Raw genomic sequence first — 17,355 nt, forward strand, 5'->3', positions numbered from 1 at the left:
GAGTTTCTATCTCGGACGAAATGCCAAGCTTCAAGAAAGTGTCTTTGTTTCCATTTGGCTGATCGGTCGACGATCAGATGTTAATACATTTCAGATAGATTGATTTCGTGTCGGTGAAGCATGTGATGTTGGGCCAAAAATATGGCTTTTGCCGCTATGGTTTAGTGGCATGTTCTGTGGCGCGTGTTTTTAGCGTGCGCGAGGTCTGGCCAATGTAAACACCAGGGCAATCTTTGCTTCGTTATAAAATTTTCTTTGCAACCTTCTTCACTAATTTTGACCTCAGTTAGGTTTCTTCAGAATGATGGAGATGGTACGAATGGGTTTATGCGAGACTTTGATGTTTGAAACTTTGAGAAATAAAAAAAAAAAACTTTTTTCTGAAAACCCTTTGCCGTAAGGTCGAATAACTAAACCTCGTTAGCTGGCATCTTCAGTACTTATTTCGCGTTCTAGTGTTCGATTAATGACCCTTGCGGGGGAAGTGGCTAGGATAGTTATTAGCGGACAAAGCTTGTAACACGCTTTTGGTTTCCACTGATATTTTGGCGTCGATGAATGTTTATTTTTTGTTTTTGTTTTCGCGGTCCACAAGGGTGCGCACAACAGAGTGTTTGAGGGTGAAGGTGTGATTTGAAGTCAAGATAGCCGATGTAGGTGGCTTTTTCTGTAGACAGAAACGGCGATCGAACCATCCTCTTGTCTCGTTGTCAGTTAAGACATTTGTCGCCTCAGAAATTTGGATTTAGTTGTAAAGAAAATCGAAACTTTCGGCTTCGGCAAATGCCAACTCAAAAATTCTTAACTGACTCAAGTTTTCGAAGGGGCAAATATGTCGTTGCTGACTGCAATGAATGCGAAATAAGGTCGACCAAGTAGCATTGTCGTAAAGCCAAAAACAGCTCGTAAATCCTAAAGCTCAGTCCGTGCCGACTTTTTCAGCTGAATCCGAACAGATCAAAGTGAACAGATTAAACCGAAATATCGGGCAATCTTTAAACTGTTTAAACGCATATTTTTCCGTTTATTAGTATCCAACTTCTTTGTTTTCGTCCTTTTACTGCCGTTAAGATCAGCCTTGTAGTCTATAATAATTTATTATCTCAAGTATTTTACTAATACGGGGGTGAACAAGATAAGGCATCCGGCTCGTAACGTCTTGTCGCTGTGGTCTTGCTAAATCTATAAAAGGCGGTTTCAAACTGTTTAGTTTACACAACTGAAATATCCGGCTTTTAAAAGGACACAAAATGATCTAGAAACACGGGGGACGCCATTTAAGTATTTTGATTATAAATGTCCCCGTTGGGTGTGCCCCTTGATACGAGGTTAAACTTATGAAATAGAAGAACAGGGAAAACTCGAGAAAGGCAACCAAAGTCCACTACCACATGAATGCACCGTTCGCGTCTGGTTGAACACTGATGACACACTATTATTAGATCTTCCCTCGATCATCAATCGCTTCCTTTTTTCTCCTTTATCTCTAACACGCTGAAAATCCCTAAAACAGTGTTCTTCGGAGATTTGCCGTGTCCCATTGAGCTAACTACCTCTTCACCGTTTTTATTTTATATCTAGCTAGTTTGGAATAAAAAATATCTAGATATTCTTGAATTCCTTAAAACGGCGAAGAGGTAGTTAAAGTATGATGCGGAAACCTTTAAATAAACACGGAACAAATTCGTGACCTTGCGGTAAAGTGCGCGTCATGAAGCAAGTTTAATCGGTTTTCGGTGTCATCGGCCGCCAAATCCCATACTGATATTATACTGATATACTTTATACATATTTTAGATTCTTTTGTAGAGCCACGCAACTCTAATAAGTAAACCCCAGAAAAAAAAGTATAGAGATAACGAGGTTCGAGTCCTCGCCGGCAAGGCATATTTTCACACAGTACGTTCTTATCTTGTCTTTATACGCTCACTTACATAGGATCTTTTCAGTGATCCTTTGTGAAAATATTCCCGATTCACTTTAAAAATAGGAATATGGGCCGTTGCTGTCCGTTTCATCAGTTATGCTTAATATAGTTTCAGACTTCAATACTGTTATATCGCTTTCTGATCGATTTCATGAAGGAGGCCAAAACCACAAACAACACTGGCAACACTGACAGTGAAAGGTGCATTTTGTACAATTCAATCGTTCAATATTGTTTCCAGGGGGGGGGGGGGGGGGGGAGGTATTCCATATAGTGGGGACTATTGGGACCACTCGAAAGGAGAGCCTTTTTGACCCTCGTATACCTAGTGTGCGAAAGGGCAGCTAAATCTGAAATATTGGTATTTTAAAGAGAAGCCAAAATAGACTGTGAACCGAAAAAATAGAAATGAAATCCACTACAACAACAACAGTTTATTCAGTATTTCCATATGTATACATGGCATTACCGACTTAATAGAGCTATATAATGTAAAATTATAGTTTGATGAAGTCGGATCCAATCTGTCCTTGAAAGCAGGAGACTGGGGTTCGAATCCTCGCCAGTGAACCGTATTTTCACATAGTACGTTATATCTTGCTTTTACATGTTAACTTATTTGGAAAAGAAAACTAAGCAGTAATTCCTGCCGGAAACTCGTGGCATGCCCGCTTATAACGCAGCGATTTTTGGCTCATTTTCAAGGTGCGAGAAAGGGGTGTAGCTTTTCAGTTGCTTTTTGTATTTTATGGATGTGAAAGGGGCATCCTTTCGGTAAAAGTTGATATATCAAAGGGAAACACGTTGAGCTTCTCCATAGGAAAATTTTTGTTGAATACCCCAGCCGCCACCCCCCTGTGCTAAAAGACTGTTTCATTTTCGGTGGATCAAGGGAGAATATGTGATAAACACCATATTTAGAAGTGTGACAAAACGGCTAGAATATGAAATAGGAAATAGCACAATTTAAACTTTTTCCCTTTGTACATGTGGAAAAAGGTGGAGATTGCTATCTAATTGTACAGTGTCAATTTTCTTTCGTGAATTTCTCGGTCACAATTGCACAAAGACTCCCCCAGGAACAGCAAAATTATTCAAACAATATCAAATGTTTAACAACTACTTTATGTAAGGTTTACAAGTTCGATAACTAGTAATAACTGATTAGCATAACCGGCTATCGAAAAACGAAATCTCTCGAATTTAAATCATTTCCCCATCAGAATCCACGCACGGCTTTTTTGTTTCCGAGAATTAAAAGAATTCTTAAAACAAACGTCACGAGCATACGTGGTTTCCTGTGCAGTCACGGGTTGTTCACAGTGCTTTTCGCTCGGGGCGGAATTTGTACTCAACTCATTTTTAATTCCTTTAAAAAAAAAAAAAAAAAAAAAATCACTTGGAAATTAATGATGTATGCCGCACGGAATTTGAAGTGGTCAAGCTTTTACTGGCATTACACTTCAAGGACTTTTTTGAGATTGCTGTTTTGTATCTTATATTGAGTTTCAGTGTCAACTTCATTTAATGTAACACGGAAAACTAGTTCTTGCGTAAATGAATTGAAGCGTAGTTCCCAAAAAATTTACACTTCTTCCAGGCAGATATAGAGATTTGACAGATCAGCTCACTATTTTTCCTTACTTTGTTTAAATTCAAAAGATAAAGCTTCATAAATACGAATCTTCCGCGCGCAAAGATCCGAAAATTGTTTGTTTCCGGATGTGGCTTATCACGCAAAACGGAAGAGATTCGTGACGGGCGGTTACCTTGTCTATTATCCTATTGTTAGCATATTACGCGAAACGTGGGAAATTTGCATGTGCTTTGTATACTTGTCTTTGCCTGAGTACGTTATTACGGATTCTGACCTCACCGAAAAAAGAGGGTAGAGTCCATCTGTCACGTTTTTAGGCACGGGAAAAGTGGTTTTAGCTCAAAATTGTGCTCAGTACCTCGTCGAAGTAATCGAAACGAAACCGATTCGCGGTAGGTATTGGAAAGTGGAAAATTAAGCGTGCTTTCTTTGTTTTCCTTTTCGTCTTTGTTCCTTTTGGACTGGCTTTATTTATCGAGACGATATGTCAGAAAGTCAGTGGACTTCTTTCATGGCTGGCTTAAAGTGTGTTTTACTCATTAGTGGATTTATAGCGCTACCAGTTTCTTCAAAACCAAGTTACCAGACGAGTAGTTGTGACTTCATCAAGACTGACTCGGATGGGGAAATTCTGAGTCCCAACTACCCTGAACAATATCCAGCGGGCAAGGAGTGCTCTTGGACAATAATGATGCCACCGTTTCAAAAGGTCGTAGTTGTGTTTGAAACTTTTAACCTCGAGCCAATTCCTCCGCCGGAAATCAGTTGTGATATGAGTGACTATGTGGAAGTATACGATGGTCTGCGTTCTGTAGGCAAATATTGTGCTGGGAATATCCCCCCCAGACAGATAACTTCAAGCAGCCATATGCTACGTGTTGTATTTAAGTCAGACAATCGAACCGCTCAAAACTTTCGTGGACATTTCCGCGCAATTTATTCTTCCTGTGGTGGGTTTTACACCGAAGCTAGTGGAAACCTGGCCAGTCCGAGGTACCCCTCAAGATTTCCAGCAGACATTCAATGTCATTGGGAAATTAGAGTACCGTCAGACTATGTCATAGAGCTTAGTTTTACTGATTTCAACATGGATGGCAAGTATCCTTGTAATGTGGACTATGTCAAAGTTCTGGATGGTTTAAATACCAGTGATACTGAAATAGGACACTTCTGTTCTACCAGGCCCCCAAGGCAAACATTGATTCGGTCTACAGGAAACAAAATGTCTCTTGAGTTTAAATCGTATAAAGAAAGTAACTCACGAGGATTTCAAGCTCATTATTCACGAGTGCCTCATTGCACTGGTTTCCTGAAAAGCGACTATGGAAGGTTCACGTCTCCTGGTTATCCAGGCCGGCGTAGAATGGACAAGGAATGTAATTGGTTTATAGAGGTCACAGAGGGAAAGATAGCTTCAGTGATGTTTGAAGTTTTTGATGTAGATTCTGAAGCATCAACATTTTCAACTCCAGGAGACTGTAAGGATGATTACGTTGAGGTATTTGATGGGACAGGAGACAACGACAAGTCGCTTGGACGCTTCTGTACAATCAATAATAAACCCATGGGGATGGTGCGAGCGACTGGGAGCCAGATGCTTGTTAGACTTAAAACAAGCTTTCAGAATAATGGTAATGGGTTCCTGGCTAGCTACTATGGTATGGATCCAGACAATTATTTTGAAGATTGTGATGAGTTTGATCACCAGTTGCTTTTTACTTGCAACAATGGGAAGAAAATTCAGTGTCAACTAAAATGTGATGGCACAAATGACTGTCCAGATGCGTCCGATGAACGCCGCTGCAAGCACTCTCAGCTTCCCTCTAGCCAGAAAAGTAATGACATACGAAACTATGTCATTGTTATTCTGTCAATCACTGGTTCCGCCCTTTCAATTGTCTGTATTGGGTTTATCGTAGACCGACTTAGAAAAAAGAGAACAACACGTCCCAGAAGGCGTAGTGGTAGGCAAAGAAGACCTCGCCTAAGGATCTCCAATACAGATGATGCCGCCTTAATGGAAGAGCCCTCATCTCCTCCACCACCTTATGAACTTGATGCCAATGGAAGTGCATGTAGTCCCTTTGATGTTTCTATCATCCAGCCATATCTTAGTGGTTCAGGGAGCACAGGACCTAGAAGGGAATTGACCCCTGGAACTCGTAATAGCTCAAACAACCAAACTCAAAGCCATGTTTTGGCAGCAGGGAATCAAGAAAATTCCTCCACTGACACCAGAACACAAGAAATCACTAGCACTCCTGCTCAGTACAGTACTCAGGAAATTCAAACTGCAGGCTCATTTGAAGAAGGAGAGGCTATTTCTATGAATGCAAATGTTGCCACAATCTCACCATCAGAATCTATCAGCTCATTGAATGACACTACCCCACTCATAAGGTCTGAAAGTGTGATTGAACTGTGATGTTCAAGAGATCTACCTAGTATGAGATCAAATGACTTTTAAGATAAACGTGGGTGAGTTTCATAAGGAAGGTAGCTTTTATTGTTATATACAGGTTATGTGCAAGAGTGTGTCTCCAGAACGAGAAAAATTGGCTGCTTTTAGGAATAACTTATTGTCATAAAATGGTAAATTGGTCAAATTTTTTTGCGGGCTATAGCTCAATTTTTGTCGTTTACACCCATGTATAAATGCTTTGGTTTACCCATAAATGCTACATCTTTACTTCTTTATCAAAAATGTATTTGTTAATAAGATAATTTTCCCATGATACTAGCCATCACTAGTTTTCACTCCAACTCAGACAAAGAACTTATATTTGGATGATCTCCACTGTCGATGAGAAACAAAAGAGTTTCTACTTCTCTTGAGATTGCAGGCGGAATACTAGCCACAGTGCTGGGGGTCAAATTCTTTCAAATCATAAGTTTTGCATGCCTAAAATTTTGCCATTCCAAGCCAAAGCAAATTTTAAACATCTTTAATATCACAGCAGTTTTCCAATTATACTTATTTATTGCAGAATTGTATGAGCACAGTATTTTACTTTTGCAACCTTGGATCATGATAAACATCCACTATGCATTATATTTTCCAGTCAATGTTTTAGATAACTATTATATGGTGTCACAGGCACTGTAATTTTGTTGTTTTGTTTGGCAGGAAATCATCACTTTCTTATAGCTTTGTGTGCCAATATTGTTTTAATTTGGCAAGCCTAAACAGTCTTCAGGGTTGATAAAACTGGCTTGTCACATGCGATCAAGGGGGTATTGTTTACCTTGACAGTGTTGAGGTTTGGCACTAGACTGTCCAATTGTGTTTGGGAAAAATAGGTTAAACATGATGGAATCAAATATTTTGCTGTCATTTTTCGAGTGTCTTTAGTTTGTTTGTTATCAATAATATTGGATTATTTGAAATGCTGGCTTATGATGAAGCATTATTTCACAAAAATAGGAGAATATTTTTTATGAAAAGCTTTCCCCCAAAGTGTAAAAAATCACTTAGTTTAGTTGTTCTTTCAAAATAATAATTTCTTTTTCTGTCAAAACTGAAAATTGATTTTTTTCTTTTTTGTTTTCCTGTCATAAGGCTTCAGTCATTATGCATATATTTGTCTCATCAAAGTTTCTTCTTTCTCACTGTTAATTGGTTCAATTTACAAGAAATTGCAGTGTTATAGTTTCAACATATGAAAAGAAAATTGAAATTGAAAAAATTACGTCAAAACGGTTTAATCGTATTTAAAAAGTGTAAAAGACTTTTAAAATTTTAAAAGTGTGATTTGGAGGAAAGATATTTATTGCCAGCATTTTTGACATTAAGTGCAGTTGGGTTTTACTACTATTTATAATATTTGGCAAAAGTTTAGATTTAGAAAGAGTATTGGTGGACAGTATTTAACATTTATTGACTAATTTAACATCACTGTTTTTTCTACTGGTTGTTTTAAGTAAGTGTTGTAAAAAGTACTACATGTACCACGCTGTGAGTAGAGCCTCCTTTTGTCTTTTTCTTTAACGCCAAAATGGAGGAAGCAAAAGAAAGGCTCTGCTAGCAGGGTGTACATGTACATGAGCACAGATGTATTATTAACTCTCCTTTCTCACCCAATTTTTGCAAATTATTTTGAATCTGTTGGGTTATGTAGATATTGTGAAATTTGAAGAGCTGAGAGCATAACTTTCTTATGCTGAATTTCACTGACTTGATATTTTGTCAAAAACTAAGCATAAACCAGCAAAAAAAAACCCAAACAAAAAACAAAGCACATTCTCTGACTGAATTGAAGGCCATGTGGAAAAGAAAAAGACAATTTTAAGCAAAACAAAAAATTGGCCTGTAATTTGACATAAGACTGTTGTGATCTCAGCCCTTTAACTGTTTGTTAATCAGTGTTCAGTCAGGCCAGGTTGCCCTACCCTGTTGAGGCCACGGTCAAACTTTTGTTAATATATCTTTATGCATAAATTAAGATAATTTTAGACATAATGTGTTAATTTTAAGTAAATCCATGTTAATTTTATGCACTGTTGTTTGTTTTAGCTTAGCTAGAAAACCCTTCTTTCATGCAACAAATTATGCCAGCAAGAACTGTTAACCCAAATGTTCACTCTGCAAAGGAAGTGCAACTTTGTCTATTTAATGTAAATTATTATAAGTTATTTGCATTGGTGTATCATTCCACACTGTAAACAAGAGTGAAAGTGTTGCCAGTTTGTGTACCCACTCTTCTACGGGTTGAGAAATAAGTCTTTATCGTCAGTGTTATTTATATTAGTAAAGTTAATATATTGTGAAAATGTGGTTGATATAATAATATATTATTATGATCTACATAGTAGCTGTTTGAGTAACTTGTAGACATTCTTAGAAAGTTTTCCAGTTGGACATTATTAAACCTAATATGTAGAATTGCGTTATTTACCTTGCACACAAAAGTGATGCATGCTACCTTGAGAAGGTTAATGTAAAGATTTTGTGGCACATCAGCAAGTTATCACTTTACATAAAAATTATATTCAAATTATATTATTTATGATCACATGATAACATTACTGTACAAGTTGAAAACATTTGGAATTGTAAGCTTTTGTTGAGGAAAATAAACTCAATTTGTGATATGTTATGTTTCCTATTTAGTTGAGAGGACTGTATTAACAAATACCCCCTCGCTGAGCCCCACTCCCTCTTAATTTTTAATAGTAATTTTTAATTCATTGCCTTTTACAGTTTGCTCTGTTCATTATCTCTTAACTGATTGCATTTGTGATTTGGGGCTTTCCATTTTGGCCTATACGCAACAAGTTCGATCTATGCCGGGGTCTGTTAGACAATTCAAAATGCATGACATTTTACTGTTTCATTGTTTCATATTCCAAGGCCTGAAACAGCAAACGTACGGTAAAACAGGTTGAACTTCAGCCTGCCATTTTTCATTATGACATGCCACCATTACATTTATATTCCTATACAAGACTTAAAAAAATGCCTTCTTTCCAATAAGTCCCCGGCCTTAAATTGTACTCCTTTCCAGTGTGATGGATGCAATGACGGCATAGTGGTTGATGTAGAAAAGCATGTGAATTTTTGAGATTCCTTTCAAATGTACAAAGTCATGTTTCTTGCTGAACCATCACCATATTCGTCTAGAACCCTAGGCTACTACAAGACATAGCTTGATGTCCTAGGGTAACAGCCCATCTATACCATCTGACAATGTGACACATCATCATCATCATCATCATCATCATAATAATAAATAATAATAACAGCACTTTGGATGTTCAACTGAAACTTAATGGTACACTATTTTTCCACATTAAAGTGTCTGTGAAGCTGGATTTCTAACTTATAGTATACTAAGATAAACAACGAAATGACCCATGGCAGTAACCACATAGTTATAATAGTACCAGGTACTTCCACACAAAAGAAAAGGCCAGAAAATCCAGGCAATACTTTTATTTATCAAAGGCTTTGTTTAACTTACTTTTGGACAGGTCAGTTTCTCATAAATTCATGATCACAACTTAAGAACATTTTGTTCACAATTAATAAAATGCATGCTGAGAAAGACTGAAATCTCTAATAAATTTGTATGGTACAGCTGTACATCTTTGCACAAATCACTTTGAAATTCAATGAAAATAGGATTATAACAATCATTTTAATCAGATTTATACTTTTAAATAGACATAAACCTCTGCCTCCCCCTTCTCCCCCCCCCCCCCCCAAAAAAAAGACCAAAATTTTACAGTTTCCCATCAAGATTGATTTTATTCAAGTCTTGTAATAAAAACAAAGTCAATTTAAATTTTAATTTAATGTTTAAAAAAAATTTTACCCAGCAATTCAGTTTATATTGTTAGAGATTTTGTTCAAATATTTACAAACAACCCAAATACATTAGCCCAAAATGTATGATTTTCTGTGTGACAAGCAAAAGCAGTGCTGTCATGATTAAAAGCCCCAGTTCCAGTCAATATTTTGTTTCTTTACTGTTATGGCATAACACTGAATGACATCTCCTTCATCAATATCTGTGAATTTTGCAAATGACAGCCCACATTCAGTTTCCCTCTTGGCGTGGCTTATGTCATCCTGCCCTCGTTTCATGGTGGACAATTTTCCTGTTGGTGAAAATGCCAGGGACCATTTAACTTACTTTCAAGAATTTGCATTCTGTTTTGAAGAGAATGGTCTCCCGGATCAATGGCTATGTGTTTCCTTAGCAGGGGATTCACTGAGATTTGGATCAGATTTCATGAGTGGCTACTCCACAACCTTGGGATTCTGAAACATAATCTGTTCGGTTTAGTTTCCCGTTTACCTACAGTAGGGAATTCTGTGAAGCATGGACCCTGAGATTTTCTATTCTCCCAGAGTTTTAGGATTCCTAATATGGAGACTAACAAAATTAATTTTTTTCTGCATAGGATTCCATCGGATGTAATCCTAACACTTCCTAGAAGATTTCTTGACTTGGGGACTCAAGGTATCTCTTTTCTGTGGTGATTCTTTGAACTAAGGACCTCAGTTCATGCTTTCTAGAGATTTCTAGGAACTACAGCATTTGCTTCTAGGGGGATTCCCTGAAATGTAATTTAAAGTCCAAATTTTGACAGAGTAGAATAAATTGACTCACCTTCATATATGAGCTCATCATTCCTAAAAACTCTGTACAAATCATCACGAACAAGGCTTCCTTTCTTAACACGACAGCCGGCCACTACAGCTCTCCGTGTTCCAGTCAGATGAAACACTTTGAGCACTGTAGCCTCACCAGTGAGAGCCTCTTCCTGAATTGGAGGCAATCTGTCGGACAGCTCACCCTGCAACAACATTACTCACACAATCAGATTTCTATTTCAGATTTAATTAATAAGCAGAAACAAAAATACTATAATTCAATACATCCTGTAGCTTAGTAGCTCATCTTAGCAGTACATCCTCTCCAGCTACAATAAACCTCAGTTGTCTTGATGAAGTCAGCCACATTCTGCCTTCAGGCAGCTAGAGTTCTTTGAGAGATGAAAAGCCAGCGTTTCTAACCAAGCAACTGTTCAATTTATCAGTGCACAACATGCCTGACCAGCCACACGCAGTCATAAACAACAAGGGTTCCAAGTTTGGTTATGATCAACCCCCCCCCCCCCCCCCGCCAATCATGTAAAGGGAGACAGAGAGGTGTGAACAGGGGAACAAAACAGTGGGAACTGGGACAGACAGGGACATGAACTAGCCAGGATAAAATAACATTTGTGAGGGAGTGAAAACTGGTAGAAACAGAAACATTTTTTGCAATGTTTGCATAATATCTTACACCAAAGACGGCACAAGAGGGATGGGGACACCAAGGGTGGGGTGGCTGTGGGGACCCCTGTTACTACTTCCCTCCCTTCCCCAACCTCCCAGCATGTTGTTGTGTGTGGCTGCATGTGTGTGTAACATATGTCTAACTAGATAAGATAACACAGCTACAATGCTATCTATCTACATCAGCTACACATAGCTACATATCCTTAGATATGTTATCGCATTTATTTATCGATTATTGTAAGCAGGTCTTAAAGTACCTTCAGGCCATTAAAATCCACCCAAGGTGTCCAAGTGAGTTAAGGAAGACATCTCATATTGTTTACAAACCTTGATATCCTCCAGAAGCTTGTAAATGATGTTGTGTTGTCTAATGCTGATGCCAAGCCGTTTTGCAATTAATTGCAGTTTCTTTGAAATCTTCACATTGAAGCCAAATACAGTGCCTAAATATTCATGCGGAAAGGGTTAGAAAATTCTACATTACTAGATTAGAGCACTCGTCTACAGGTACAGTACAAGCAAAAAGCAAACTTGACTGTAAAGCTGAGGCTTAAAGCATCTTTCCCAAGAACACACTACATGTAACGTTTTGAACCAAACCCATTAAACCCGGATTTTTTTTATGGCAGTGTACAGCTCGGTTCTCCAAACCCATCTCCCTGTTTCAGACCAAAATAAGTAATTTTCTGGTATCCTTTTACAGACTTGCCCTCTAATATTCACACCCATTTTCAGACCTGATCTCTAGAATCCAAACCCATTTCTGTAAAACCCATACCTGTTCTCAGAACAAAATGTTTAGACTCTGTACCCATTTTCAGACCAAAAACAGCTCAAAAACCATACCCTTTGGCGTTGCACATTATAGCTCATATAGGGGAGTACCCCTCCCCCCTCCCCTGGGGTGAGCTCACCTTTAAAGGTTTCTGCAAGTTTGATGTCATTTTCATTGATGGCTCCCACTTCAGCAGATAGTACATTCAGGGAAATCTTTCTTGATTTGTATGTTTGAAGAGCATCGTTAATGGCTTCTATTGAACCATCAACATCACCTAAAACCCAAAAAAAGAAAAAAAAAAGCTTAAATTAGCTGACTGTCTAATAATAATTATTAGACAAATAGATAAATATACTTGTTGTAGTGTTGATCATACTTACTAAAATAAATGAATGACAATGGATTGCAATACTCATAGAAAACTTTCAAAACCAGCCCTTAATAAATAAATCTCTATCATCATTAGATCTTGTTTCTAATATGACTATACCAAATGCAGTTCAAAGTGTTTATTTTAGTGGCAAAAGCAACTGTCAGTATATTTTATCATCACTAGTACAGTGTAACAGTAGTGTCATCCGACCCACATTGGGGTCAGGTTTTGCTGGGTATATAGTGCCAGCCTGTGACAGAGCCTACAGGTACAGTTTACATACAGTTTCTTTATCAGATGACCCATTTATTTAACATGTGTACATAGGCTAACATTTAAATGAAGGGTAATAAATAAATCATAGGGCTGAAAAATCAGATCGTTGTCTTAAACACAGTCAGGGTTTACAGTACTCAGCTATGGAAGGTTCAGTTGAGTATCACTCCTAATGGCCCAGCAGATAAAACCCTCAGGATTTAGGTTTATGAAACCATTTATGTACACAAACCAACCTTTTATGACAACATTTAACTTATGAGAGCTGTCATACTCTCCACTAGGTTGCTTGGGTGCGGGATCTCCTTTGTAACTGGGTACAAGGTCTTGTAGCAAATTATGCCCAGCTCCTGATGACAGTCTGTTTTCACGTGACAATGCCTTTCTTTTGCTTACAGTCTCATGAGCTTCTTGCTGTGGGTTTTAATTCAGACACAAAAATATCACTCAAACAGTGCTATTATGAAGATAATCTTTAGCTACTAAATTTTGATAACATGAATAGCTTGGGTATAAAATTTAAAGCTATTTACAGTGGAATCTCGATTCAAGGGGACAGCAGAATGTTGATCGTTAATTCGGGAATATCGTTAGATCGATGATCGTAAAATCAGGGTTCTACTGTACAAGACTAGAAATTTGAACCTATGTATGTACAGAGAGCAGTAAAGGCTTAAAGAAAAACCGAAACATTTTTTGACGTACGTAATTGTATTAACTAAGCTAGTTTCTGCTTCTGAAGATGACTTTATTAAGTCCAAAACATTCAGTTTTTCTTTTCAGACTTCTTAATAAGTGTTTTTCTAAATCTTGTTAACCGATTTTGTAATTTTTTTGCTATGAACCCGAAGCATATTGTGATATGCTCCCACTGTGAACAATGCATTCACTTCTGCATAACAATTCAAATGAAAGCTAGTGAGCAGTTTAGGCCTTCGTGTGGTCTGTTCATCTTTCATTTATTTGGAACTTTGTGATTTGTATCTCAGAAATAGATGTGAAGAGTTCATCACATACTCAGGTATCGCTGCTTTATAAGCTATTAATACCTCTGACTGGACTTCAGTTACTTCATCTCCTGCTGATGGTAACTCCCTCCATCCCAGCACTTCCACTGGAGTGGAGGGAGTGGCCTTAGACAACACTTGACTGTGGCTGTTATACATCACACGAACCTGCATGAGTAGCATAAAAAATACATCCCTTAAATCGTGATCAGTGGCCAGAGGAGATAAGAAACTTGTCTAGAAGAGCAATATTCTTCCGTCGTCGTCGTCATCATCATCATCACCATCATCAGCATCATCAACAAATAATTAATATTGCGCCATATCACTAGCTGCCCTTTAGGCACTTTACAACAAAAATATCTAATAAGATTAACATACCGGTACAAGCTAAGAAATTTAAAAGTATTCATTAACAAGACATCGTTAAAAGTCCCAACCTCTTATTAGGTAAGTTTTCAAATGTTTCGTAAAAGTTGGTACATAGTGGCTCGTTCTCAAGTCTAAGAGAAGAGAGTTCCATAGTTTCAGAGCTGCCACTGCAAAAGTGCAGTTTAAGTTAAAGTGAAATTACCGTAATAGCTTTCATGAGAAAAGCTTAAAATGGTTGTTTCCTTTACCTTCGCAAACGTCTGATCAGCTAGAACAATGCTACCTTTCCTTAAGGTTCCATTCTTAACAAGGACTGTTGCAACAGCACTAAAAATAATACAAAAAAATAAAGAATAAGCTGACAAAAATGGGGCAGAAATTAATAATGATTATAAAAACATAAAAAATGTAAAATATGAAACTATGAGATGCACTTATTGACGAAGCACAAAGATTACATGTAGCTGATACATGATGAAAAGGTTACTGGAAAATTAAAAATTACAGTCACTGTGGTAAAAAAGAATCAATGACCAGGGCCAAATTCATAAAGCCTTCCTAAGTTAAGATACATCTTATAAGTAATGTTTCTTAAAAATAGACTATCATCATTATAACAATAGACTATTGTCATTATAACAATAGACTATCGTCATTATAACAATAGACTATCGTCATTATAACAATAGACTATCGTCATTATAACAATAGACAATTGTCATTATAACAATAGACTATTGTCATTATAACAATAGACTATCGTCATTATAACAATAGACTATCGTCATTATAACAATAGACTATCGTCATTATAACAATAGACTATTTTCATTATAACAATAGACTATTGCCATTATAACAATAGACTATTGTCATTATAACAATAGACTATTGTCATTATAACAACAGACTATCGTCATTATAACAATAGACTATCGTCATTATAACAATAGACTATTGTCATTATAACAATAGATTACCGTCATGATAACAATAGACTATCATCATTATAACAATAGACTATCGTCATTATAACAATAGACTATCGTCATTATAACAATAGACTATCATCATTATAACAATAGACTATTGTCATTATAACAATAGACTATCGTCATTATAACAATAGACTATTGCCATTATAACAATAGACTATTGTCATTATAACAATAGACTATTGTCATTATAACAATAGACTATTGTCATTATAACAACAGACTATCGTCATTATAACAACAGACTATCGTCATTATAACAATAGACTATTGCCATTATAACAATAAACTATTGTCATTATAACAATAGACTATTGTCATTATAACAATAGACTATTGCCATTATAACAATAGACTATTGTCATTATAACAATAGACTATGGTCATTATAACAATAGACTATCGTCATTAAAACAATAGACTATCGTCATTATAACAATAGACTATCGCCATTATCACAACAGACTATCGTCATTATAACAATAGACTATTGCCATTATAACAATAGACTATTGTCATTATAACAATAGACTATCGTCATTATAACAATAGACTATCGTCATTATAACAATAGACTATCGTCATTATAACAATAGACTATTGTCATTATAACAATAGACTATCGTCATTATAACAATAGACTATCGTCATTATAACAATAGACTATCGTCATTATAACAATAGACTATCGTCATTATAACAATAGACTATTGTCATTATAACAATAGATTACCGTCATGATAACAATAGACTATCATCATTATAACAATAGACTATCATCATTATAACAATAGACTATTGTCATTATAACAATAGACTATCGTCATTATAACAATAGACTATCGTCATTATAACAATAGACTATCGTCATTATAACAATAGACTATCGTCATTATAACAATAGACTATCGTCATTATAACAATAGACTATCGTCATTATAACAATAGACTATTGTCATTATAACAATAGATTACCGTCATGATAACAATAGACTATCATCATTATAACAATAGACTATCATCATTATAACAATAGACTATCGTCATTATAACAATAGACTATCGTCATTATAACAATAGACTATCGTCATTATAACAATAGACTATCGTCATTATAACAATAGACTATCGTCATTATAACAATAGACTATTTTCATTATAACAATAGACTATTGCCATTATAACAATAGACTATTGTCATTATAACAATAGACTATTGTCATTATAACAATAGACTATTGTCACCATAACAACAGACTATTGCTCGGAAACAATACTTAGGATACATCTTAACTAAGTAGGGTTTTCTGCATATGGCCCCTTGGCAGCCATTAAATTTTGAGTAAGCTACACATACAGAACATAATTATTATATTGGGTAAATTAATATGTTGTGAAATATTTGTTTGACTTGTGCCAAGGTACCTTTCAAGCGTACTAAAGATAAAACAGTCACCTTTTATGGACGTTTAGGGACTGTCAAAGTCAATGTAAAATGCGCTAAGTACTATCAAGACATGTGAAAGGTGTTTGTCTCAAACACCCTTGTCATGCCTTTGATACGAATTACAGGTGATCAAAGCCACCTTATCATTCACTGTAAGTATATATCATAAGTCACATTTAAACACACACCCTTTTCCTTTGTCCTTCCTTGACTCCAGAACAACTCCTTCTACTGGACACTCCCTTTTGGCTTTCAGGTCATGTAACTCTGCAAGAGTCGTGATTGCCTCTAACAGTCCATCAAGGTTGGTTCCCTTTGAGAGTATATACAAGATGTTCATTAACAAGATGCCTGCTATACTGGCATTACGCGTGATGCTGCGGCTGATTCATTGATTCCAACTGTATGCTTCGCCAATTGATAAAACTATCCTTGCTAATGGAATAGTTTGAGTCACAACGATCGCGTTACGTTGTTTCCCTTGCGTTACGCTACTCAGGGTTTCAAGGGAAATTGCGGGAATTCCATTGCGATAACGTAAGCAGTCTCAATGACCTCTTTTCAGTCTCGCGTCGTGGTCTAAGACTGTCAAACAAAGCACGATTCCTTCGCCAGGAATTTACCAATTTCCACCGTTTTAAATGTTGGGTGCTTCTTAGAAGTTATTCTTTCGATTTGCCGCTTCAAAATGGTGAAATTTCCGTTTGAAAACGGCACACTTGAGTCCAGAACATGTTAACAATATGGGGCCAAATTTAATCTGTTTTTAATAAATAGATCAAATGATGCGTTAA

The 17,355-nt window shown here is 36.6% G+C and overlaps 1 protein-coding gene across 1 annotated transcript; it reads left to right on the plus strand.

The window, feature by feature from the left end:
• The first annotated feature begins 3,849 nt into the window (after positions 1–3,849).
• On the plus strand, positions 3,850–6,090 carry LOC146478566 (CUB domain-containing protein 2-like). Its single transcript, XM_085112076.1, has one exon. It carries the CDS (start codon positions 4,009–4,011, stop codon positions 5,947–5,949), a length of 1,941 nt encoding a protein of 646 aa, XP_084968202.1. The 5' UTR covers positions 3,850–4,008; the 3' UTR covers positions 5,950–6,090.
• The last annotated feature ends 11,265 nt before the right edge of the window (positions 6,091–17,355 follow it).

The sequence above is a fragment of the Pavona decussata genome, unplaced genomic scaffold (genome assembly GCF_977016875.1).
Source record: "Pavona decussata unplaced genomic scaffold, jaPavDecu1.1 SCAFFOLD_64, whole genome shotgun sequence".
NCBI classification, from domain to species: domain Eukaryota; kingdom Metazoa; phylum Cnidaria; class Anthozoa; order Scleractinia; family Agariciidae; genus Pavona; species Pavona decussata.